Source organism: Adiantum capillus-veneris, chromosome 25 (assembly GCF_014529385.1).
Source record: "Adiantum capillus-veneris isolate H3 chromosome 25, ASM1452938v2, whole genome shotgun sequence".
Taxonomy (NCBI): domain Eukaryota; kingdom Viridiplantae; phylum Streptophyta; class Polypodiopsida; order Polypodiales; family Pteridaceae; genus Adiantum; species Adiantum capillus-veneris.
Window position 1 is genome coordinate 16,199,724 of NC_140955.1, and position 25,316 is coordinate 16,225,039.

At 41.5% G+C, this 25,316-nt stretch overlaps 3 protein-coding genes across 3 annotated transcripts in view; 2 read left to right on the forward strand and 1 right to left on the reverse strand.

The window, feature by feature from the left end:
• Window positions 1-564: 564 nt before the first annotated feature.
• On the forward strand, window positions 565-2,436 carry LOC147424469 (uncharacterized). Its single transcript, XM_086500845.1, has 6 exons — window positions 565-634; window positions 756-1,012; window positions 1,092-1,426; window positions 1,552-1,705; window positions 1,776-2,003; window positions 2,074-2,436. The coding sequence occupies exons 1-6, from the start codon at window positions 565-567 to the stop codon at window positions 2,434-2,436; spliced, it is 1,407 nt and encodes a 468-aa protein (XP_086356971.1).
• Window positions 2,437-5,818: 3,382 nt separating this feature from the next.
• LOC147424470 (uncharacterized) lies at window positions 5,819-7,030 on the forward strand. The gene has a single exon (XM_086499962.1). It carries the CDS (start codon window positions 5,819-5,821, stop codon window positions 7,028-7,030), a length of 1,212 nt encoding a protein of 403 aa, XP_086356088.1.
• A 1,220-nt stretch (window positions 7,031-8,250) lies between these two features.
• Window positions 8,251-25,316, reverse strand: part of LOC147424471 (LIM domain protein) — a 43,064-nt gene continuing 25,998 nt past the window's right edge. The window contains exon 4 of the mRNA XM_086500607.1: window positions 8,251-9,396. Within this exon, the coding sequence (XP_086356733.1) occupies window positions 8,763-9,396 (634 nt within the window). The 3' untranslated portion in view covers window positions 8,251-8,762. The remainder of the gene's footprint in view (window positions 9,397-25,316) is intronic.

The following is a 25,316-nucleotide window of genomic DNA, read 5'->3' on the forward strand; positions in this document are numbered from 1 at the left end:
CAGTTCTATTTTCTTGTTATTATTTTTAAACAATAATTTGGATTGTTGTTCCTGCTGTGGGTTCGTTGCGGATATGAAAGTGACCATATGGTGTTTTGATTGAGCTTGGGTTTATATTTTTAAATTGAGTTTGGTCCTTGATGTATTATATCTTTCTGTATGTCTGATAAATGCCTTGTTAACAGTGAAAAATCTTATCGGCTTTTGTTTTCAGCTTGGATATTCTCACATATCTCGGTGCCAGCTGTCACCCACCGTAGAGAAGAAACTTTTTCACCTCGAATTTCCAATTTTGTTTATTATTATCTTCTCTCACTAGAAAGTGGCTTTTAAAAGACCTTAATTGTAGCCTTCTCTCTCTAGAGATCTGCTTTTAAGACATGGATATTTAGCTTATGATTGTCCAGCTTAATGTCTTAATATCCATCACGTTTGCATTCTTTATAAAAGCCTCTAGCCATCCAGTTATACATTGAGTTTGCAAGGCGTTTTCTGCTCCTCTGGTCTTCCTGATAACATGCTGAGATATTCCTGATAACTTGCTGGGATATTTCTGATGTGTTGATGTTTCCTCACTTCAGCTCTCCCTTTTGTGGACTTGTACTATCAAGTCTCAGCTCTACCTACATACCAGGTCTCCATGGATCATCCAATGTCTCGTTAGGGCCTTTTGAACTTGTCTCTATTGAGTTTTGAGCTATTGTTACACGTTTTGCCTTGATTTCTTGCTCGAAACTTATAATACATTCTTACAGATCCTAACTTGAATAAGGAGGAACTTGCTTTCGATTTTGAAGATGACCTTGAGTGTTCTAATGTGGGTAAAGAGGGTGTGCAAGCTACGATAGACCTTCTTGCTTCCTCTGGTTTGTTAAAGTTACCTGAAACACATTTCTCTCCTTCTTTCAAATCCGATTTGTCCCCAAAGCTTTTGAAAAAGCTTGCTCCAAAGTTGAAGAGGTCATCCCCTTCTAAAGCCTTAAGAAAAGCTCTAAGCTATGCACGTGGTAATGTATTTCTATTATGTCCACGATTTGAAGCTTGTTTAAGGTTGTGAATAACATATTTATGTCACAGGCCTCTCTGTACAGCCTCGTGACTCGAGCTCCGCTTTTGTCGCAGCAAAGGAGAGTGATGAACCAATAAGTGACAACTTTGGCTCGCAATTGGCATTAGTGCCTTCTCTTAGTGTTTTGTCCATATCAGAGTTTTTTGATGCTATTACCTTTCGTTTTGCATTTGAGGGCAAAGTACTATGCAAGTATGGTACTTATAAAATACCTAAAGCTAGCTATGCGCGACATTTGAAGGATGACTTAATAGACAGAGAGTCCAAGAACACTGTCACCTTTGTTGTCACAGAAGTGTTTGTCCATGAGTTTGTTGAATCTTTTGAAGTCGGGGAGTTTGTGCGTATTGAGGGGACGTATGTCAAGAGAAAGTGTGGAAAGATGGAGGTACTAGCTTGTGGGCTCTCTATGCAAATGTTGCCACTAATGTTGTAAAAGCTGAAAGCTTTGATTGTTGTTTACATCTTTACCCTGAACATAGAATTAAGGAGTTGCTTACTAATAAGACAGTGATTGAGTTCGCTCCCACTATCGCGTTTACTGTTGTGAAGGTTGAGACCTCCACAAGGTCCGATGGTGGTGATAGTTATCGTTTAACCATCGCAGATGGCCCTGCATCTAGTGATAGAGCAAGTGTGAGTCATCAATTTGATCTATTTGCCTTGATATCTTAAGGCTTATCTCTAATCTGGATTATTTGTGCAGTTGCTATTTGTTCCTTCCATGCGTGTCGATTATCATCTCATGATTGATGCTTTGAAAACCAAGGGTTCTTTTTCATGTGTTGCGCACAACATCAACGTCTTCAAAGCAGCATCAAGCATATTATTTGTGGTGGACGCAACTCTTATTTGTGCATTGCCAAAAAATTTAAAGAGTGTTTTCTCGCAGCATCTCTCAAAACAAGTCACTAGTATGGGATTTGGGAAGAAGGTAATCTACTTTAACTAGGTCTATTTGCGTGAGCATTGCTTGCAAGTTGTAATCTCATAATTGTTTGTAGGTCTTTGGAACTTTGGAGATTGTTAACATCAACAGCTTGGAGGTGGAATATGTGTGTGACTCTTGCAAAGGTAGAAATGTTAGTCGTCAAATTTGCAACCCCTTTTGTTACTCGTGTGGAAACCCTGTGCAGATTGTGAAGTTGCCTTCTCTTCAAGCTAAAATCTGTTTGCAAAATGGAGAAGCTGTACAAGTAATTATGCAAGGAAATATCGTGGATGTAGTTCTGAATTTGCCCAAGCCTTTTCTCAGCCTTTTTTATGAGAATTTGTTAGACTTGAAATCATCTCTTGTTGCCTTTAGCAAAGCTGGAACATACTCTATAGACAAGCACGGTTTTGTGATTGATCACAAGGCACCCTAAATTGTATCTTTCCTCCTAACCTTTTGCTTGAAGAACGAGAGTATGGCTGCCTATCCTTCATCCTTTTTTGTAAATGACAAAAAGCTTTATGTTTTGCCAAATTTTTAGTCTACGTATAATAGTAACGATGATGTTTTGTAACCTTTGATTTGTCTCTTCAATTGTTCTATGTCTCTCATTGAATTGGAAAGACATCTTCTTGACCTTATAATGCTTGACCTTGCTAACAATAAAAAATGAAACACGAGCTGTATGGATTGCACCATGGACAAATAGTGTTGTTGATAGCACCGCATTGCATGACCACTTGAACACTTTGATACATACACGAGGAACATCTCGGTTCTTGAGCATGCACTTGGTTATCTTGTTTTGCCGACAATTTAATGTGACATGTGTTGTCCATGTCTTCCAAAATAAGAAGTATATCAAATCTGTTTTTTGTGGAGGCATAAGCATAGAATCCACATCTGCAATACCTTCACTTGCTTCCATTATTTTTGAACCAAAATGTGTATGGCTTCCTATGTCGTCGAAGCATTTTAAACAGCCACGTTGTGTTTGGAGCAAAGATGACATTGCTTGCTTGACCACATTGATTAACGAGAATCCATTTTCAAGTGCTAAAGATATTGTTCAGCTCTTTCAAGCGTCCTATCCTTCTTCATTCTCAAGCAAGCAAATTTTAACTAAGGTTTATAAAATGTGGAAAGACCCGAGTTTACAACCAAGCAGTGACGTGAGGGTGTCAAAATCACAAACAACTCTTTACGCAAGAAAAATTCTAGATGTTCCATGCTATCCATGTGCCTCTTGCAATGGTTTGTTTTTTCGTAAGAATTTGAGGCTATTATCAGATGGTGACTTGCTTCTCTTGAAGGAGTTGAGAGTCCTTGTCACTACTTCGCACATGGAATCTCATGCATGTGTTGCTTGCAAGCGGGCATTGAAATGTCAACAAATTCCACCTTTTTGCATGCAAAGGTTGCAAGTTTTCAATCGAAGCATGGAGAGTGTTTCGCAATTGAATGCTATAGAGCGTCGTCTTGTGTCTCTTAGAATTCCATTTGCCCAAATAAGAGAACTTACTTATGAGGGGCAATATGGGTTGCGAGGAAGCATTGTCAACGTTAGGCAGATTTGTCTAGGGTGCAAACTGTATTGCCTTGCTTCGCAGACGATCAAGCTATTGTCCTTGTGGAGATCAAGCAAAAATTAGAATATAATCATGCATACCTAAGTGGAGCTGTCCGGCCCGCATTTGTGCTACGAGCATTGCATCAACTTGTGCTTAAGCCATTGTATCTTGAAAATGGTGCCACTATCAATTCTTCTTGGTCATCTGCCTTCTCTTTAAGCTCCGACATTGCTATCTCTCCTAACTTTGATAACTCTATAGATGACCAAGAACCATCTGACACTCTTATCCATGGCCTTTACACTTCTCAGCAAGTTGTAGATCACAATGCACAAGCCAAGAGTGTTGCACCTTGCGAGGGGTTGCACCATTGAGCCTTTTTGACGATGAAGCTTGTGAAGAGTTATCTTTCCCAGCATTGTTCTTTGGCGAAAGAAGGCAATATCATCTCTTGGCAAAAAAAAGTTATCAGAAAGTCGCGCAATGGGAGCTTAAGAATGTGGACAGAAGATTTGTAGGAGATATCGATAATATTTTTTTCAAGACGATGAAGATTATCATCAGCAAGGTCCTCGGCTCTATATGGGTTCATTTACGTAAAGGTAAGTTGCGAGGCAAGCACCTGCAAGCTAAAGACGTTCAATCAACAACCAATGTCGAACAACTACTTTCATCCCAAGTCGGATATAGTGACTTTGAGAATTTGCGGACTTCCACTGACTACAAAGCAAAACTTAAGCGCAATGTTTTCGCCATGATTCGACAATTAGGACAACCCACGTTCTTTATTACATTCTCATGCGCAGAGCAAAGGTGGAAGCCGTTGATGGATTGCTTGATTAAGCTCAATCCACACATTGTTGAAGACAATCAATCCAATAGGTGTGCTTACATGAGAACACTAGTCCGATCAGATCCTACTACAACAGCTCGATATTATGTCCACAGATTTAGAGAAATAAAGAAAGAACTAAAACGTGACAAAACCATTCTCGGTGAGCTGATGGATTATTTCTTTGTCACTGAGTTCCAACAAAGAGAAAGCCAACATGACCATGGGTTGCTTTGGATAGAAAACGCACCTGTATTTGGCATTGCTTCGAATGACGAGGTGGTGGATTTTATTGATTCATATATAACGACAAACAAGGATGAGCTTGATGAATCCTTGAGAGCTGTCCAGATTCACTCACATCGCAAGACATGCAAAAAGCACAAAACTGTGTCGATTTGGCTTCCCACGACCACCCTCAAGAAGGACAATTATCTTATGCCCAAACAATGTGAACAACACAACAAGACAACAAATTGTCGACAGGAAGAGACATATCGATTAGCAGCTCCTTGCTTTAGAACGTGAACCGACACTGTCGTTTGATGCTTGGTTAGAAACACTGAATATGGACGAAGAGGACAACCTCCAAGCACTTTGCATAAACATAACAGAGCCAACACTTCTTTTGAAAAGAGACCCCAAGGACATTTTCACAAATAACTTCAACAAGAAACTTTGTGCATTGTGGGATGCAAATATTGATATTCAATTTATTTTCAATGGACACGGTGCAGCTGCATATTGCACATCATCCATGACAAAAAATGACAGCTCCGTAAGCAAAGCAATCAAACACGTGGTTGAAGCTTGCAAGAAGAACAACTTACCAACGTTGGAACACTTGAAAAGGATTGGTGGCGGATTGATCAACGCACAAGAAATGACATCACAACAAGCAGCATACATTGCATTGTCGCTACCTTTACATAGTGCTAGCAGAGAATTTGTGTTTATAAATGCTGATTGGAGCGTCGAGAGGACATTGTTGTTGAAAAGAAGAGCCATGTTGGATTCTTTGCAGCCTGAGGACACAAATATATTCTTCGATGACCTAGTCACAAAGTACGCACGCCGTCCACCTGATCTACAGTGCTTATGCTTGGCTGAATACGCTAGCAACTACAAGCTCGTTCGTGGCTGTCCTCAAAAGAACAAAAAAAACTCGCATTATTAGGTTTATCAATTTCAAATTGGAGGACTCTAAGAGACATTATCATGAGCTTTCTTTATTGTTTTTACCGTTCATTGGTGAAGAGTCAACCTTTGCACCGACACCTATTTCTTAGAGAGAGAAATATATCACACACTCTCAAACAATAAATGAGAACCGTCAAAAATTCTCAAGCTTGGAGACCACAACTTCAACCATTGTGGAGTCCTCAATGAACACTTCATCAAGTGCAGAAACAATGGAAATTCACAAATACAATCTAGATCTTGATCTTCAAGGACCTCCACTTGCAGCGAGGTTGCTCCCTCTTTCTAAGAAGCTCGCACTGCCGAACGAGCAATACCATTCATTAGTTGAAAAATTAAACACTGATCAACGATCCCTTTATGATGACATTTTAACCAGGAAACGATTGAAGCCAATGGAGCCTATTCATCTTTTCTTGACGGGAGGTGCAGGGACAGGGAAGACTTTCGTGCTACAAACTATAGTCCAAGGGCTGATTCGACACTACAACCTGGCGATTCAACTTGACATTGAACTCCCCACAGCTTTACTAATGGCATATACTGGCAAAGCAGCATTCAATCTTGGGGGGACAACAATTCACTCTGCATTGCGTCTACCGCTCGTGCTTCACGCTAATGTCAACCTCTCTTCTAGCAGCCTTGCTGAACTTTTACAATTATACAAAAACCTCAAACTAGTTGTGTTTGATGAGGCCTCCTTGATAGGCAACAGACTTCTAAGAATCATAGATACAAGACTTCGCAACATCAAGCATAACCACATTGAACCATTTGGTGGTTTGGACTTAATTTTTTGTGGAGATCTTTGTCAAGCTAGCCCAGTTCGGGACCGTTGGATCTTTTGCGAGCCACAAGAACCAGTTGAATTGCTCACACCCTCTTTTTGGCACACACATATCAAATGCCACGAGTTAACACAAATAATGCGCCAATCAGACACAAATTTTATTTCTGTTCTCAGCAGAATACGGAAGGCTCAACAAACAGACGAAGATTTGCTCTATGTGAACTCTACTCTTAGAAACAAATTGTTTGACAAATTCATGACACCTCATCTATTCTACACAAACAAATTGAAGAACGAACATAATCGACTTGTTTTCAACGGCTTGGCTACCCAGACATACATAGTACACGCGAAAGACACTTTCCACAAAACATGCTCTACAAATCTTGTCGTTCCAAATGATCCTCAGATGACTGCGGGTTTGACAACCACCTTAGAGCTAAAACACGAAATGATAGTTGAGGTTTCTAGTGACAACATTAACATAGACGACAGTCTAGTGAATGGTGCAAATGGTATTCTCAAACACGTAGAAGAAAGGAACAATTCGCATATCGCATGGATACATTTCTTCGACATTTCAACAGGGGCAAAACAACGAGCTAAAATGCACGTCTCTACACTCAATCTATAGAACACCACTGGACACCCATCTTTGAAACAACAAAAGAATTCCAGGTTGGGAGAACTTGTTGAATAGCGTATCTAGGACACATCTCCCCATTCAAGCAGCAAATGCACGAACGATTCATAGGTCACAAGGCTTGACAATGCAAGCGGTTGCATTTGACCCAACAGCAATCAATGCGCATGGCTTGGTTTACACAGCTCTTTCTCGAGTCAAGGATCACGTTAATCTTCACATCCTCAAACCAATACTTGCAAACCAAATCAAAGTTGATGCACTCGTACTCACTGAGTTGGAGAGACTAAAAAACAACGCCAGATGGGAACACTTGATCTCCTTGCTTTCCCACTTCCAAGAGACACTACATCATTCAATCCCTAAATGTTGTCTCCATCCAAAAGCATCTTCACCAAATTAAAAGTGATCCAAATTTAATGATGTCAGACATTCTATGCCTCCAAGAAACAAGACAAAACACTTTCTTTAACCCACTTGCACCAAATTTCAACCACATTCATTATTACAACAAATTTGGTATGTCAATCTTTCACAAGGACCATGTCATTGTTCACTCCACAAAGAAACTATCAACCCTTGGAATTGAAGTCATTGAAGCTTTCGTTTCTATGCACGAAGAACTTTTGCTCCATGTAGTCTCAGTTTACAAATCACCAAAAATTCCATTGGATTCCTTGCTACTAATACTAAAGAGTGTGATCCATACAACTGCTGACATTGAAACAAGCATCATCATTGGCGACTTTAACATTGACAACAACCTCACTATCAACACTTGGAAAGGGAACTACACTCTCATGGATACAAACAACAAATCCATGATGTGACCACAGTGTACAACTCGAAGCTCGATCACATTTGGCTAAAAACTCCTATGCCATCCACAGTATCAAGGACGAGATTTTGCTTTTGGTCAGATCACTCTTCTATACATCTTTTGCTCCCAAAGTAAACCCCCTCTCCCTCCCACCCCCCCCCCCCCCTCTCTCTCTCTCTCTCTCTCTCTCCCTCTCCCCTCCCTCCCATTAAACAAAAGCAAAAACACATGCAACTACAACATTCACTTCCTTTGCCAAGCTTTTTCCAGACGTATACACAAACGCCAAACTTCTACTTTGTATACAAGCTATTTTAACATTTGATATTCCTCTTTATCACTTGCGAATCTTTTCTTGTTGTTTCGATTTCATATATACACGTCTCGTGAATTTTTCACTCTTTTCAATAAATGTAGAGCTAGAGCTAAACACAATTGAGTATGAAATATGCTTTTTTGAAAATCAGTGAGAAAGAAGAGCAACTCTACTTACATTTGAGACAGAGAGTGCCGATTTAGTGCGAGAGTTTTTTGTTCATCCATCAAGGGCAGGCCTCGTGATTTTATCACTTGTTTTGCTAGAAAATAAAACTGACTTTTTGTAAGCTTCTTACATGCATAGGTTTTTGTATGCTCCAGCCGCTTGACATACACTAGGCTCTAGGCCTCTCTACCTCTCAGTTTCCGTATAATACAATACAATGCCCTCTTACATTGTAGGCCATGGCCACCTACAGGCAACGTTAGAAAGAATCACAAGCCCTTTGTTAGACTATGGTATACAAGTTAGAGAACTCGCCTACTTCTCTGAATAACTGTTTCCACCCTGCATTTGGTGGCAAATGCCTCACTGAAAGCTGCATTCAGTGTTCAAAAACTGCTTGTAAAAGCTTAACTATGCTCTCACCAGTTCCACACAAGAAGCTTTTTCTTTGCTGCCAATGGCGGTTTATCAGATCGTTGCTTGGTTATCGGGAAGGTCGTCTGTAATACTTCTGTTTGTTGCTTGGCTGAAGGCAAGGGTGTCTGTAATATCACTTCACATTCGGAACTTTTACTGAGCTTATGAGGCTTGCTTCTGCTGCTGTTGCCATGGTGTTTACGATGGTTTTTCGGGCATGCTGCCACACCCATCTTTGGAGTAACTGTTACCCGTAGCATATCTCTGCATGAGCTTGCAAAATGCAAGAAGCGTTTAGCACGTTCTCTTTTGGCTTCAGCTTGCCTAAGTTTCTGGTCAGCTGGATCCATACTCGAACGTTTTGTCCTTCCACTAAAAAGGTTCCTTTGCAATGATACATCTCTTGTTTGGTCTCTCCACTTGCCCTGAGAAGAAGACGAGTATGGGTTATCTGAATTGCTCAGCTCATCGTCTTCAGCACAGGGTGAATCTTCTTGTGCACCACTGCCAGATCGAATCGACTCACTGGCTACCTTTGATTGCTCCAGCTCTTCATCTGCAGAAAGATCATTATGGCCATTGAACTCCATAGCCATGTATATATCATTTACTGTGGTGGGTATTCTTTCAATGTACCTGGGAAACAAGTTAAAGATTAGATGAAGCTTGATTAGCACTCACTTCCTATCTTCAGTTCAGCAGATTTGCTTTGAAATAAATCACTAAATGCGAAGGATTCTTGGCTGTCATCTTGTTACTTGAAGCACTTTATTTGATGAGGTTACTCGTGGTATTGTGAGCTTGTCCGCTGTAACTGGGTACTCAAGCAAAGGAGACCCTGGCAAGCATGAAGTTAAACTACTATTCCAGATTTTAGCCCAGCAGAATTTTCCATGACTAAAGACCTACATAATGTTTGGTCCCCCACGACTATGTGGTGGCTTGTCCTGGAAAAGCGTGCATGGGTAAATCTAAAGTACTCCCCATTTAACCCAATAGCATGCTCACCAGCCATGATTTTCAAAGCTCAGATACCCTGGTAAACATTGCGGCAGCCTAATTGCAAGGCAACCCAAGCATCACAGAGAGAGATTCTGAAATCATCCTTATTCTGAAACAAAGTAAATAGAGCAGCACGCTCCGAGTGCATGGAAAGTAACTGCCTCAATCCTCCATAGGCCAATTGTCGTCCTCCAGTTCAATAAGTGCAAAGTTACATAATTCCAACACTGCTCCCAATTCCCTCCAACATTCTCACGACATATATATCCAGGAAGCCTTTTGGTGTCTTGTAGAATATTTTAAATTCAGCATTACCACGAAATGCGTTTCAGTAGCCCTGAAACACGTAACGGCCCAAACGTTGCAGGTGCTCACTGAAGAGGCTGGAAGTGTAACACCTGAATTTTTCTCTCATGAAACATGAATAACTTTCATGGGTATTTAGTCTTAACAAGCAATCTTCCGCTTTAATCCAACTGCGCGCACATGTATGTGTGTGTACACACACACAAACATGGTGCAAGGCATGATGCCATCATCACACTTGTCAAGGGTATCTAGAGCACGACGACTTCTATAACATGCCGGGAAGGGTGTGATGTACTTTTACCCTGGTACCGTAAGAACCATGTTGTGGTTGATTATTGGGCTAGAAAGGCCACATTGAAGGAAAAGAAAGGCAAAGAAATTATCTTTTTTGTAGAATTAAAGGGTGAATCTATCCCACCCTTGTATTGGCTTCAGCCATTTTCAAATTAATGAAATCTAGTCTTTTTGTTTACTCGATCAATTTGAAAGAATTAGACGAACGTAACAAGTAAAATCTATCAGAATTAGAACAAGAACGACATAAGAAGTCAAGTATGTCAAAATTAGAACAAGAATGACAAGAATTTTTGCAAGCTCAAGCCGATTGTTTCTCTCAAGGTTTACTTGAAGAGCTACCTCCTGATATCCCTAAAGAACATACGGTTGATTTGATGCCGAACAGCTCGCCACCGAACCGGCCACCTTACAGAGTAACCAAAGCCCGGAATGAAGAAATATTGAACCAAGTAAAAGAACTTTTCGAAAAGGGTCTCATTCCACCTAGTACATCACCTTTTTGTTCACCAATGCTTCTAATTTTGAAGAAAGATGGATCTTGGAGAATGTGCATTGACTACAAAGCTCTCAACAAAATCAAATCAAGAATAGTTTCCAATACCCAAGATCGATGATATACTTAACAGACTAAAAGGTTCTACGTGTTTCAATAGGATCGATTTGAAAATGGCTATGATCAGATCGGGATCACTCTTAGAGATGTATACAAGACCGTGTTCAAGACATCTTTCGAATTGTACGAGTATTTGGTGATGCCCATTGCCTTTTTTATCTCACAAATGCTCTTGCAATGTTCAACAAGATAATGGACCAGATTTTTAGGGAGTACAGGCCATTTATGGACACCTTTGACGACATCATCATATTCTCCAAGAATAAAGAACATCACAAAAGACATCTCTTACAAGTTTTCAGGCACTGTGGCGGCACAGATTGATGGTTGTAAGGTGCAGCGGAAGTGAATGTTGAACTTTGCTCAAGATGAGTGCTCCGAACTATGCTCAAGGGTTCCTTTTACTTACGGAAGGGAGAGCCTTCCGTTTCTTTAGTGAGAGAGTGCAAGTGGTCATAAACAAAGTGGCAAACAATGTGAATGAAGGTGCATGAGACTGAGAGATAGAGAGAGAAGAATACGACACCAGAATGTTGTCAAACCCTCCTCTAAAGGCCCCATTCTCTATGGCGAGAGCGGTCTACTATTGATTGCACAAATCTCTACAATGCAATGGACTGGCCGACGATGTCGACGACGATGAGACGGGCTGAAATCTGAAAACGCTAATGGCTGAAATCTGTAAATCTTTTTTCGCTGAATTCTGACACTATGTCGGTGATGATGTCAATGGCGACGACGCGCTGAAAACGCAGATGCTGAAATCTGCGTTTTTCGGGCTGAATCTGCAAACTACGTTGGATCTGACCAAGCGACGAGGATCTGCTGCAGAAAGGTGAGACCTGCGAGGCTCAAGGCTTTACTGCAGTGCTTGACTGCTGAAAACTGAAAACGCTAGTGCTTCTGGTAGTTACGTCGCGGAGAATCTGCAGAACGCTGAGCTGTCAAGCTGATGCAAAAACGTTAGGGCTGATTTGGGCTCTACTGCAAAAACGCTATGGCTTCTTCTGGGTTGCTAATGCCAGGCTTGATCTACAGCTGCAAACGCTGGGCTGAATCTGCATTTGTAGAAAACGCTGATTGTTCTTGGCTGAAAACGCTGAGTCTTCTTGCCGGGGGGGTCTTGCTTGAGAAGGTGCACTGTGGTTGTCAGATCCCTGCTGCCTCTTTTGCCAGAATCCACTAGCGCTAGGTTTTCTTTTATATATGCTTCTCAAATTTGCCCTACCTAGTTCCCAACAAAAGTCACTTAAAAATAATAAGTGAAAATTGGCTAAAATAGGGAAAATAGGTCTATGCACTGTAAAATTTCTTCTTATGGGTTCTGATGGTAATCTGATGATCATGTTGTGTGCAACCAGAGGATATGCATCTAATCTAAGTGCCTGGACATGTACAGTTTGCGAACAGACTCTTCCTAAGCTAGGCTAACTGAACCCATGTCATGAAGTAGCTTGTCCACGTACACGTAGGGCTAGATGTACACGTGACAGTGGTCAATGGAAAAAAGAGTGAGTTTTTTTTTGCCAAAGACATTTTTTGGGACACATTGTCTCAACAAAGGGTGTACAGATGGGCCAAGCCAAGAAAGAGACCATTCAAAATTGGCCAAAACTAAAGAACGTGCATGAAGTTTGAAGCTTTTTGGTTTTATGCACTTAATACAAACGGGTTATTAGAAAATTTCACGAGAAAGAAGAATTTGGTGGCAAATCTGTTGTCTCGAAAACCACAAGTATCGGCCATCTTGGCGATACATCACCAGAACTTTGAAGAAATGATTGACCAGTATGCTATCGATCTTGATATTACAGACATCTTTAATTGGATACAATGGGGAGAGAACTGCAGGCTCTACTGTCAAGGAAGGTTATTTGATGAGAAAGACCATGTTGTGTATAACACAAGATTTGAGGAAAAAGGTATTGACGGAGTGCCATAATGCTCCTTTTGTTGAATACAGAGGCATCGAGAGTAGCTTGAAAGGGATGGAAAAGTATTTTTTCTGGCGTGAGCTCAAGAAGGGCGTGGATGAATTTGTATGCACATGTTTGGTGTGTCACAAATTGCTGACGTGTCAAGCCACTGAAGAACGGAGCCAACCTGCAGATCCTGACCGAGAAGCCTAAGAAGCCTAAACCCTAGAAGCAACAAAAGAAGTCTTTATGAACTTACGGGACCCCATCCGCCGATGGAGGCCCAAGTCACTAGAAGTAAAGCAGGCACATATGCACACTCAAAACCCTTGCGTAAAAAGATGATGACGTGTCAATAGTTATACGGACAGGCATAAACCACGTTGACATGCTGACATGGCATTGTATGGATTTTCGCGTTTTACGCTGAAAGCCTGATGACGTCACTTCATTGTACGGATTTTCAGATTTCAATGTTGGCTGCTTTTGGGAGGCAAGATGCTTTCAGAACTTGAAGCTTTTCATGTAATATACTTTTGAGAGGTCAAGGACCTTTAAATATGTGCCATGGGCTCATTCTCTGGCACGCTTCCGGGTGAAGGTGGAGAGCGTGGAGTACCGGCTTGTATTGAGTTGAAGCAATATAAAGAAATATTGAAAGGAGCGCCAAGTTTGGGGCCAATGCTCTCTTGGGGTGGAACTCCGTCATTCCCCGTCGCGTGTGCCGTGCATCTCTTTCAATTCAATTGTTATTTGAAGTGCTTAAAGTTGTTCAGTCTGTTCTTTTCCGTTGGCACATGGTGCTCGTCCCCGTGACATGGTGTGTCAAGGGTCAAGTAGATAAAATATCAAGACTCTTACAACCTTTCTCTATCTCAAACCAACCTTATGAGAGTATAGCAATAGATTTCATCTTCGATCTTCCAAAGACTCGGAGTGGGCATGATGATTTTTGGACTGTTATCGTCAGATTTAGCAAGCAAGATCATTTCATCCCGGTAAAGAAGACAGTTAAAAGCGACCATTTGACCAAAATGTTCGTCTTACAAATTTTCAGATTACATGGCATGCATATCTCTATAGTATCAGGTAGAGACCCCAAATCTACAAGCTTGTTTTGGAGAGCAATGTGGGAGAATATAGGCACTCAGCTTAAATTCTCGTCCTCGCTTCATGCACAAAAAAAATGGGCAATCAAAGATAGCCAACTCTATGGTTTTGGACTTGTTGAAGTCTTATATCTTTGATCACAAGATGTGACAAGTTTTGAAGTTAAGGTTTTTGCGTCGAGATCAAAGACACATTTAATCACTGTGTTCGTTTGTTGACGAGTCATAGACTCTCTCCCTAAAAAGGTGGTTCGTGCCAATCTCTTTGTCAGAGCCAAAATTCTCCATGCCATGCACAAACTTTCTCTTTTCTTTTATGACACGTACTTGCATTTGTGATCATCTATGAAATGAGAAACATTGATCGATTCTCAAAATGACCCTCGTGTTTTTAAACTAGCTTGATTGAGTTTCACACATTCCAACAGAGGGGCCTAAATCATAGCAAAAGAAGAAGAAACAGAAAACCTTACCAATTAATTGAAGATGGTCAAGGGGTCTACAGATTTAAAGAATTAGGACTTTAAAATCCTAACCCTACCAACTTGCAGAGCAATGTGGCCGAGTAGCCTGAGACCCTAAAATAAAGTAAAACCACCATACACTCAAAATCCCGTAAAGGTTGATGATGTGGCATGTTGTACGGACCATCTCAGATTCTGACCTGCTACTGCTAGCTATACAAAATTTCCGTGATTTGCACTTTTAGGTGCTTTTGGGCTTTTGAGCCTGCAGCTTTTGGAGCAAATAGCTTTTCATGTAACTGCTTTTAGAGGCCAAGGGTCTTTAAATAAATGTGCTGGGCTCTAGCTCTAGCAATCTACCACATGGAGAAGCGAAGCAGAGTCGCAGAGTTTACCTTGTCGAAGCAATAATAAGGAAATACCGAAAGGGATGCCTATCTTTGGAGCCAGTGTTGTCTACGAGTGCAACTTCGCCACTCCATGTCTCTCTCGCATAGATTCTCTCTCTCTCTCTCTCTCTCTCTCTCTCTCTCTCTCTCTCTCTCTCTCTCTCTCTCTCTCTCTCTCTCTCTCTCTCTCTCTCTCTCAGTATACAAGTTTTGAAGTGATAAAGTGTTGCATGTTGTAGTTATCTTTGTGTTTCCGTCCGATCCCTCGTTGGAAGTGATTACAGTGGTATCAAAGATCACCTTGCTTCCTTGCCCCTCTGCAAACTGAAGCACGATCCTAGCAACATGGACAGAGAACATGGAGATCACAACGAAGAAGGGAGAAATCCACCAAGTCCTTCCACCCAAAAGCATCCAAAGGAAATACATACTTGATATGTGGTTCGATGAGTAACAGAAGCAGAACCCGACCAATGATCGAATTGATTTGGAAGTCTTGCACAGTTACTTGGGCTCTCTTAATCCTCCCGTTAACCGTGCTATCCCTCCACAACGTTCTCAAATCTACTCTTCTCTGCCTCCTCCCCCTTCTCATATTCCCGTTGTTAACTCTTCACGTCACAGATGTAGAGATGTTTCTCGATTGCTGAGAGGAATCATCAAGCATATGGCTTCAGAAGAAAGTCCACATGTCGCTTACGAAGTACTACCACCGTTGCCTTCTGCACCTTCGTCCTATGTTCCACCGTCCCAGCCTATTGTTCATCCTCCGTCTTCTTACTCATCTGATGTCACGTGCACATGGTTGTGTGTGCCACGTGGGCATGCTTCATCGACTTCCAAAGCAAATTCTGGACATATCTCTAGATAGGAGTGTCTAGAATCCTAGGAGGATTAGTATCGACAATTTTGTGAGCTTGCTTGGGTGACCTGCATGTTCGGACGAGTCCATTCGATTAGGTTTTCTAGTTTTGGTACGCTCTTGCATAAATGGTTTGTACACGTGTCACATGCACATCTAACGCTATGTGTACGTGGACAAGCTACTTCATGACATGGGTTCAGTTCAATTAGATTAGGAAGTGATCTGGCACTTTTGTGAGTCTGTTCGCAGACGGTGCATGTCCAAACACTTAGATTAGATGCATATCCTCTGGTTGAACACAACATAACCATCACATTTCCATCAAAACCCATTAGGAGCATTTTTACAGTGCATAGACCTATTTTCCCTATTTTTGACATTTTCCACTAATTATTTTAAGTGACTTGGAAACTAAGTAGGACAAATTAGCAAATGATGTATATAAGAAAATCTAGCGCTAGCACTTTCTGGCAAAAGAGGCAACAGGAACTTCGCGTTCAACGGGCACCTTCTCACCAAGACCCCCACTGACAGTAAACCTAGCGTTTTCAGCCAAGAACCAAGCCTAGCATTTCTCAACATTGCAGAGCCTTCAACGTTTTTGCATTGCAGATCAACCCCGGCGACAGCAATACAGCAGATAAGCCCTACCGTTAGCAGATTCTCTCCCTAGGACCCCAAATCAGCGTAGCATTTTTGGATGGGCAAGATTCCCAGCGTTTTGCAGATTCATCACGACAAAGTCAGCCTTTGCATCAGCGTTTTGCAATTGCAGCAGATAGACTCCGTAGTAGAACCCCCAAACCTCATAGATCTCACTTCCCAGATCCTCGCCACACGATCAGATCCCGCATAGTTTGCAGATTCAACCCGGCAAACACAAATTTCAGCATCTGCCTTTTTTGAAGAGTGACAGAAAACCCAAGAAAGAAGGGCTTGTCCAACCTCCCCTTGTTTCTCTTTTCACTCGTTGAGAGCGGACCGTGCATTTAGCGGCCGGCCAATCAACGTGAGGTGGGAAAGAGCAACTTTGGTGTGAGTGCAAGGCCGCCAAGGGGTGCGCCCGCGGAAAAGAGAAGAGCTTGGGTGAAGAGAAGATCCTTCTATAACACAAATTGCAAGCTAAAGAAGAACCTCAAGATTCTCAAGAACCTCAAGACTCAACAACCTCAAGAACTCAAGAATCAAGACCCGCAAGAACCCAAGTTCCTAGTGAACTAAGAACCCAAGACATCAGTGGATGGTCATCACCCAAAGCGGAATGGATACTTTGCATAAACGTGATAAGCATTAGGACGGTGAAGAAGAATTTTCCCCACCAGGAGGTTTTTCCGACCCTCCCCCTTCCCCATCTACGCCACGGATTGCACCAAATCCTATGGAGACTTTGGTCAAGTCGATGATGGACATGATGGCACAACAAGAAGCGACTCACGTTGTCGTGAAGCGTGAACGCAAAGAAAAACAAGATCGCAAGCGTGAACAAGCGCGCTTGGCGGACGAGAAACGAAAAGAAAGAAAAGCAACAAGAAAGGCCGACAAGCTAGCTTGGCGGCCGAAGCAAGACAGGCCGACTTGGAGCAAGCTCGCTTGGCGGCCGAAGAAAGAAAGGCTACTATGGAGAGTGAGCTTATGCAAGCGCATTTGACGGCAGATGCAAGAAAGGAAGCGGCCAAAGAAAGAAAGGCGACTATTGAGCATGAGCGTGAGCAAGAGCACGAAGCGACCGAAGCAAGACGACCGGCCTTGGAGGCCAACCATGAGGTACAGAGAGACCAACGCATGCAAGAATTCGTCCGACAAGTTCTCACCTCGAAACCCGAGCCGACCAGTGGTTCATCAAGTGGCACAAGCCGAGATTCGGACTCCAACAACCCCGTCATCGAGAAGTTGACGTTAAGTAAGTATGATGATAAGATGGATACTACGATTATTCATTCTCGGCTGCATCAATTTAATGCTTATTTTGCGACAACTAAGAAGACAAAAAATAGCAAGGTTTTGACGACACCTATGTACCTTGCCGGTGATGCCATTAATTGGTACCACGTATGGCAAGAGGCACAGTTGGCCCTACACCTAGAGGAAGCCGACGAAGACACGTCCCTTTCCTTCAATTGGGCCGACTTCCAAGACAAGCTCAAGGCGCGGTTTATGCCTCCACAATACCTAGCACGGTTAAAAGACGATTGGCGCAGTCTCAAGCAAAATGGTATGCCAATTATGTTTTTCTCTAATCGTGTTTTGCAACTCGGCACCCAATTACGCAAATCGGATGTTGAGTGTAAGGAGGCTTTCATTTTCGGATTGGATAACTATATCAGGTTTGATGTCGAAGTCCTCGACCCAATCGATCTCAACAAGGCGGTAGCGATTGCTCTCGCATAGAAGATGAAGCACAACAAGGGAAAGCCCAAGGAAAACAAGACTTCCACAAGTACCTCTCAGACTTCTCAGAACCCTCAGAACGGTAAGAACGGTAAGAATGGTAAGAACGATAACTCTTCTAACCAATCTTCCAATAAACTCTCAAAAAAGAACTCTCCTAAGGGTAAAGCTAACACAATTGATAAACCGAAGCTCACTCCATATGAAAAAGCAGAACAAGGAATTTTAGGAGGATACGTCACTTCGGAAGAACAAAGCATTTATTCTAAGGAAGGTCGTTGTTTTCATTGTCAAATCAAGGGTCACATAAAAAGAACATGTCCTAAGCTTCAATCTAATGAAACTAAAGAACCCACAAAACCCACTTCCTTTGTCATTGCAATAAATGAGAACACGAGTGTGACCCAAGTCTCTCATGATCCTCCCATTGATGAGTCTCTCATTAAGTGTTATGGTCATGTGAAGGGTCAACGTTTTGTCATATTGTTTGACCCAGGCAGTATGCATGATTCGATTAGTGACTCTCTTGTCAAAAGAGCCCACTTGGAGGTTCACAAAACATCTCCTTTCGAGGTGTCAGGCTTCTCTCCCAGTATGGACTCTCTCATCAAGCAAGAGTGCCGTGATGTTTTGTTCACTGTTCAACAAGTGTCCTTCCGCAGAAAATTTGTAGTCTCTTCTCTTTCAGGATGTGATATGCTTTTGGACATTCGATGGTTTCGTGAGCATAACCCTCTCATTGATTGGGCGGAAAATACGTTCACTTTCAATGCCAAAAGTGACTCTCCCCTTATCATTCGTGGAGAGCAAGTTGTTGATTCTTCATCTCTCATTTCTAATGTGCAGGCAAAGATTGAAAAGAATCCGGAAAAGGAGACTCTCTCAGTCTCTTCTTTTCCAAAGCACAACATACATGATAAGCATGATGAATTGCATGATAATGATAAGCATTATGATTTGCATGATCAAGAAGTGATTATTCACGAGCATGATGATTTGCAGGAAGAAACTGTGATTGTTCACAAGGATGATGGTTTAGTTGATACTTTGTCTAGTGAAGCTAACCTCATTGCATATTCGATCGATCACGAAGAACCGATCTTGGCTCTCGAGTCGAGGTCAAAAGAACCCCCACAAGAAGTATTATGTGTTCGAATGATTAGTCAACACGCATTGTTCGAGTGTTTCATATCATTCGTGATGCTTTCTTGTATTTTAGTCACCGTCCTTTTGGGGGCGAACCGTACTCGAGCAAGAAAAACCGAGCGACGCATCTTTCCGAGCAAAAGTTCTTAAAAACTCGATACAAAATGCATATTTACTCAAGCTATATATTCGATGACAAAATGCAGCTATCTTTTTCCAAGCTAGCGGTGAAGCCAACCTTGGTGGCAAAAAACCAACATGTGGTTATTGCCCTAGTCCTAGCTGTCCTGGAAAGAGAACACTATGAATAAAAGGATACCTTGACTTTGCTTTTAGACTCAAGATGGACTCAAGGCCAACAGATGTAATGCCCTTTGCTCTTTTAGCAGACTCCAAGCTCCTTTGTACTCGACGCTTATCCGACAAGGTGTGACAGCATCAAGAAAGCCAGAGAACTCTTGATCACCCATCACAGTATCAACATCACATGTTTACGAGATAAGCTTATCCATAATAATTTCTTCAGCAGTAGCTCTTTCTAGTTGTTTCGCAGTTGTCATGGACTCAAAGGCTGCTCTATGCAACAGAGCATCTGATATTGATTGGTCCACACTTCTGCTCTTCCCTTTAGCAAAACAGGATGTTTATGAAAACCAAGGTGTATAGCACATCTAGACATGCTAGTCTTTTCAATAGGAATGCAATAATAAATTACCATCGGACAAGTTCCAATGCACTCAGGCATTTGACGACAATGAACACAAACTAATTTTCCATTATCTGCATCCAAAATACCCTTACTAGGAGCACGTGATAGTCTCCCCCACCATTGAGACTCATTGTATGTCTTTCTATGTTGAAAATAAGGACAATCCACATTTGGGCATCACAAATGGCCACTACAACAACTACAACAAACCATCCCCTTGAACAAATCACTACTACATGTTACATATTCTGTCCAAGCATGCCCGTCATATCTCTACTCCATTCCATACATGGCTGACAACTGTTTTTGTGATGGAAGTTCATAAGCAATGTAGCCATCATATAATGTTGGCATTTCCAAAACACTCTCAACCTTTTGTACAGATGTCAGTGCAACATTTAGATTAGTCTGCAATGGAAGTGCACGAATGACAACAAGCACACTTTTAATACTTGAATGGCTTGCATGTATATTTACTTCATCAACAATGATTCGTGACAACTTTGAACCTGCGGAAGGACAAGCTTGATGACTATCGACTTGAATCTTATAGAACTGTGATAGCTCATGGTCTAGCGTGTAGATCAACTCGTTTGCTTCATTGCAGTCACGTTCAAGCTTAATCTGTTCACCAAGCAATGTCAATGGCCGTAGAGAGAAACCAGAGTCTCCCATTTCAAAATGATCTTTCAAGGTTTGCGCTGTGATGGTTTGATATCGACTTTCGAAGACAAGAACTAACTTTTGTCCCCGGGAAGGGCCGAAGATGGTGATATGACGACTCATTTCCTCAGACCTGTTTCTTGCAGAGAAAGCTGCAACACAAAAAGCCATGCACCCTGGGATGGTTTCGAGGGGGTAGAGCAGTTATCTCAAGGTGTTTGATGCGAAAATATCATGCTGGGAAACTGCTCGAAAGTATGCCGCATCGACGTGGGATGGTTGGTGTTTGATGCGAAAATATCATGCTGGTAAGAAGGGGGGGGGGGGGGGGGGGGGGTGTTCTTGGAAAGCTGATTTTTAGTCGAGGTTTGAATTCTGTTAATGCCAACTCAAAAATTGTGGTTTCTATTGTTGGTTTAAAGAGCATCTAGAAGCATTAGGACACTAACTCCAAAAGTAAGTTGCTATTGAATAGTAGCTTTTGCGCAGTCATCCATGTGCAACAAAGGGTGTTGGGTATCTACGGATGATTAGTAATGTAATACATTTAGTAATTTTGAAGTATGGTGAAGTCTTTTGAGCTTAGTTTAGGTCACTGTGAATGCATGTAGAGGTAATGTACACTACCCCGATGGTCTTGTTTGAATGCTTTCAGTACCTTGATGGTGCCAAGCTTTTTTTGCCTGTGGCATTGAAATATCACCCGGCCAGTCAATGGCAAATAGGGATGACCTGGAGAAGTCAAGTAATTTGAGCTGCCATGATTTTATCGCTCAATGATGTGGCCACAGTGTATTGCTTACCAACAGCAACTTTCTTTGTATTGTTAAATTAGTAGAATAATTGGTCAAAAATCTTTACAAAATCAAAGCTTTTTGTGTATGCAGTACTTCTTCCTCTAGAGTCGGTTCTAGCAGATGTGGTCGAGGTGCATCTACACCATTACCAATGTGCAATGACCAGGTTAGTTTGGTTGCAGAGACGCAACTTCATGATGACAATGATAGCCAGGATCTAGGTCTGGGATCTTTGCATGAGATAGATCAAGAGGAAGCAGCAGTTGAAGCCTCACTACAGATAGTACCTTTTGAAATAAGACCACAGATCCAACCAAGTGTTATTGATGATGACGACAGCTCACTGCATTTAGATAGAGGGAAGGATATCCTTTCAAAAACCAGAATTTTTAGCTGCTTTGAGTGTCCTCCCGTGCCATTAAGTCGTCTCATTCCGTATGCCAAAGTTCGAGGCTTGAGATCAGATGTTAGTGGTTTAAAGTCAACATTTGCTAGAGAAGGATACATCAAGGAGAAGGGCGCATTTATTGTATCCTTGACCACATGCCAAAAAGAGAAAGCTTATGTGACAGGTATTTTTTGTTGGCTACTCTTGCTTTTTTACTTTGAAAAAAAACATTGCAACAGTTTTTTTTTTCTAATTATGCTAGTTTTGTTTTCTACTTAAGATGCTATTATGGAGGAGTGGGATCCTATATGGAGACAAATTGATATGGAGTATGAAGAAGAGCTTGCTGCTCAACCAGAATTTGAATCTCTTTGTCAAAAGATGTTTTTTGTGTGGGAAGGAAATCACAGTACTGTGGCGTGGCGGCTGTCATCAAAGAAATGTACTCCACCAACAAAGATAAGCATTGTCGTGTTTTGTGCACTGTTATTGATGCTACAAAAGTATCGGAGATTGCTTTGCTGACGAGTTTGCAAAGAATCAATTTGTGAGTTCATATCTTAATTTTGAAAATTTTTATCTGCTTATAATTCTCTTGTACACAAACTCAAATTTTGTGTGGCTTTCTCTAGTATGAAGACACATGCTTTGGTGCCCTCTCACTTGAGAGATGAGCTTGTGAACTTCGACAACATACGTGCAGCCGATCATGAGCGTTATCTTCATGCATTGCCCGAAGCAGATAAGAAACTCATTGAGAAACTTCGTAGAAGAGGCACGAAAGGAGAAGAACAATGGTATCCATTGACTAGGAGATATCTAGCATGTCTACAGTTTAATGTAAGTACTTTTTGATATTTAAAATTTCATTTTTATAAAGTATTTTATGTTTGGTTTTTATTAAATATAGATAGATGTCATCTTTATGGTCTTTTTAAATATATATGAAAAGGTTCAAATGTCCAAAGAGCTTCATAGTAGATTGGATAGCAAGAAGGATATCCTCTCTCCAAATGATCTTAAGAAGGAAGAGAAACGCATAATTGGTGAGTTGTACGGCAAATATGGAGATCGTGCTGGAAAGGTATGTTTCTTGTTTGTTTCAGGCATTAATAATAGTCTCTATGTTTTATAAGTTTTTGCATAATTTTAAACTCTATCTTTCAGATTCTAAATATAGGAGACCCTCGCCTTGGAAAAGAGTGGTATTCTGAAGTGCTGAGTTTAAAATGGGATAATGATAGTTGGGCTGCACTAGAAAAACTAAACCTCATAGCATTACATGGCGCAAAGATGGAGAATAAAGTTCTTTGGCTGTCTTTGTTGGAGGCTAGCAAGATTACTCGAGCCTCATGTGGTTTGTCCAAAGGTGACTACAAATTTCGTAGGTGAGTCCAAAGGGTTAACATTTTTGCCTCTTTTGCTTTTTAGTGATCATTTGCATTAAAATCTGTGTCAAACATGTGTGTGTATAGATGGCCCAAGAGAGAGGGGTCCATTCAAAGAGTCCTCCATGGTGCTACTGCGCTCTTGATAGACTATGTTGATGTGTCGGGATGAATCATTATCCCACCAGACTCCACGCTAGTTCTTTACTACGAGGAGATTGTTGTGGAGGCAAGGAAATTTCTATTTCCTATTGAGGTGTCCCTAGAGAGCAAAATAGTGAGGTGGAGTAGTAAACACTAAAAAAGACTGATTATTATCGTATGGCATCTCAAAGGCTTCTCTACAGGTAGAGTTCATCACTATTAAACTTCTTTGACATTGTTAGCAAGCATTTGGTTTTTTTCTTACTTTTGCTTTTTGAACGTTCTTAGATATTTCTATCATTTACTTGGGATGCGGCATATTGTGGCCATTCCTCTGCTAGCACGATCATGGGCTCAGCTTGATAGCGGAGAGGATGCATGTATCCTTCAGCTTGCATAGTCGTCAACAATGGGAACTAGATCATTGCCCATGGTGGATAGATATGGAGCAGGGATATGTTATTGTGCGACAAAGAGAGAGCTACACTTTGCGCAGATGAGAGCAGATTGCATGAGAAACGATGACATAGCACCTGACACACATGGAGTAGATCCTCAGGAGACTCGACAAAATGTTAGATCCAATAATACTAGTGAGTATTTTATAAAATATTTTAATGAATTTGGATGACTAATGGTGTGTTTTGTGTTTAATAAATATCTCTGAGAATGGGGTTGTGTATATGAAACAGTATCGCTTCCCAAGGATAAGGGAAAGCAGCATGACATGGGGCCTGAGCCTGACATGGCAGGTGCTAGCCTAAAATATCTCTCTTGAATGTCTATATTGTATAATAAACAATATTAAAGTTGTCCTTGCTTGACAGCTATTGGTGCCAGACGAACCTTACAATGTTCATTGCGATTTGTTTCTCCCAGTGAGGAGCCTATTCTACATGCAACCGCCGGTCATAGATGCTTAGCTCTGTCCGGAGATTACATTTCTTTTACTGGCGAGTTTCGTTCGGGTGTGGAGTCACCGACTTGGATGCCGCTTCATGGGCATATGGCAAGAGTACGATCTACAAATTTTATTTACAGAGAGGTGGTCGACTAGTTCCTTGGGCAGCAGACTTTATTTTTCTAGATTTGCCTTTTGGAGGAGTTTTGTGCTCTTCTCCATCACAGCCACCATGGGATGCATTTACTGAGGAGCATGTGAGAGCTGCTATCCATTTGACACATAGTACATTGGCAGATTCCGGATGGCTGGTTGTCTTGGGTTCTATTGCAGGTGACAAAAAAATTTGCTTGTAGTTTGTGTAATGATTGTTGTGTTTTTTGTCTTTGTCTAACACATTGTGTTTTTTGTTAAAGGTGACAGCCTATTTTGGATAGAGAAGGTGTGGAGAGCATCTGACTTACTTATTCATCGACATGTGGTAGTTATGCATCACTCTCCTTACGGACATGTTGAGGTTGGCAGAGATCGTCATGAGGTTGTGGCTCTAGTATATGATTTATGTATGCATTTGAGGTTAAATAATACTATTCTTAATATTTTACGCTTTTTGTTTTTGTAGTGTGACAGTTCGATGTTGTTCTTCGTTCACAGGAGCGGAGTTCTACCACCTGTTTACATTGCTGAGAGTACACCCTTTTTTCATGTTGTAGGTATGACTCCTATAGATAGCATCATGCGGCACTACATGCCAGAGACAGCATATGCGATGATGGATTCCGGTCTACCTTGGCTTGGGTCTATGCAACGTTGTTCTTCATTTATTTCTTCCTTGGTGGAGCTCCTCTGTCGGCCTAAGGGTATATGCTTGGAGTTTGGTTGTGGGATTGCTCCAGTTCTTCGGACATGTTTATGCTCTAGTCGTGCATGTGTATCCTTGGATATTGATGCGGCTTTGATTTCGACGTATGTTCTACCTTTACTTCAGTCTCAGTCTAGTGGGCGAGAGACGAGAGGCATCGACATTTGCAGATATGGTGGATGAGGGAGACATACCATTGGGTGGAA

Bases quoted from the DNA above. Each gene is read 5' to 3' on its own strand.
- LOC147424469 (XM_086500845.1), top strand. From the start codon at position 565: ATGTTTCCTCACTTCAGCTCTCCCTTTTGTGGACTTGTACTATCAAGT. The intron at 1,706-1,775 runs GTGAGTCATCAA...TTATTTGTGCAG, and splicing joins CATCTAGTGATAGAGCAAGT to TTGCTATTTGTTCCTTCCAT. The intron at 2,004-2,073 runs GTAATCTACTTT...AATTGTTTGTAG, and splicing joins GTATGGGATTTGGGAAGAAG to GTCTTTGGAACTTTGGAGAT.
- LOC147424470 (XM_086499962.1), top strand. From the start codon at position 5,819: ATGGAAATTCACAAATACAATCTAGATCTTGATCTTCAAGGACCTCCA.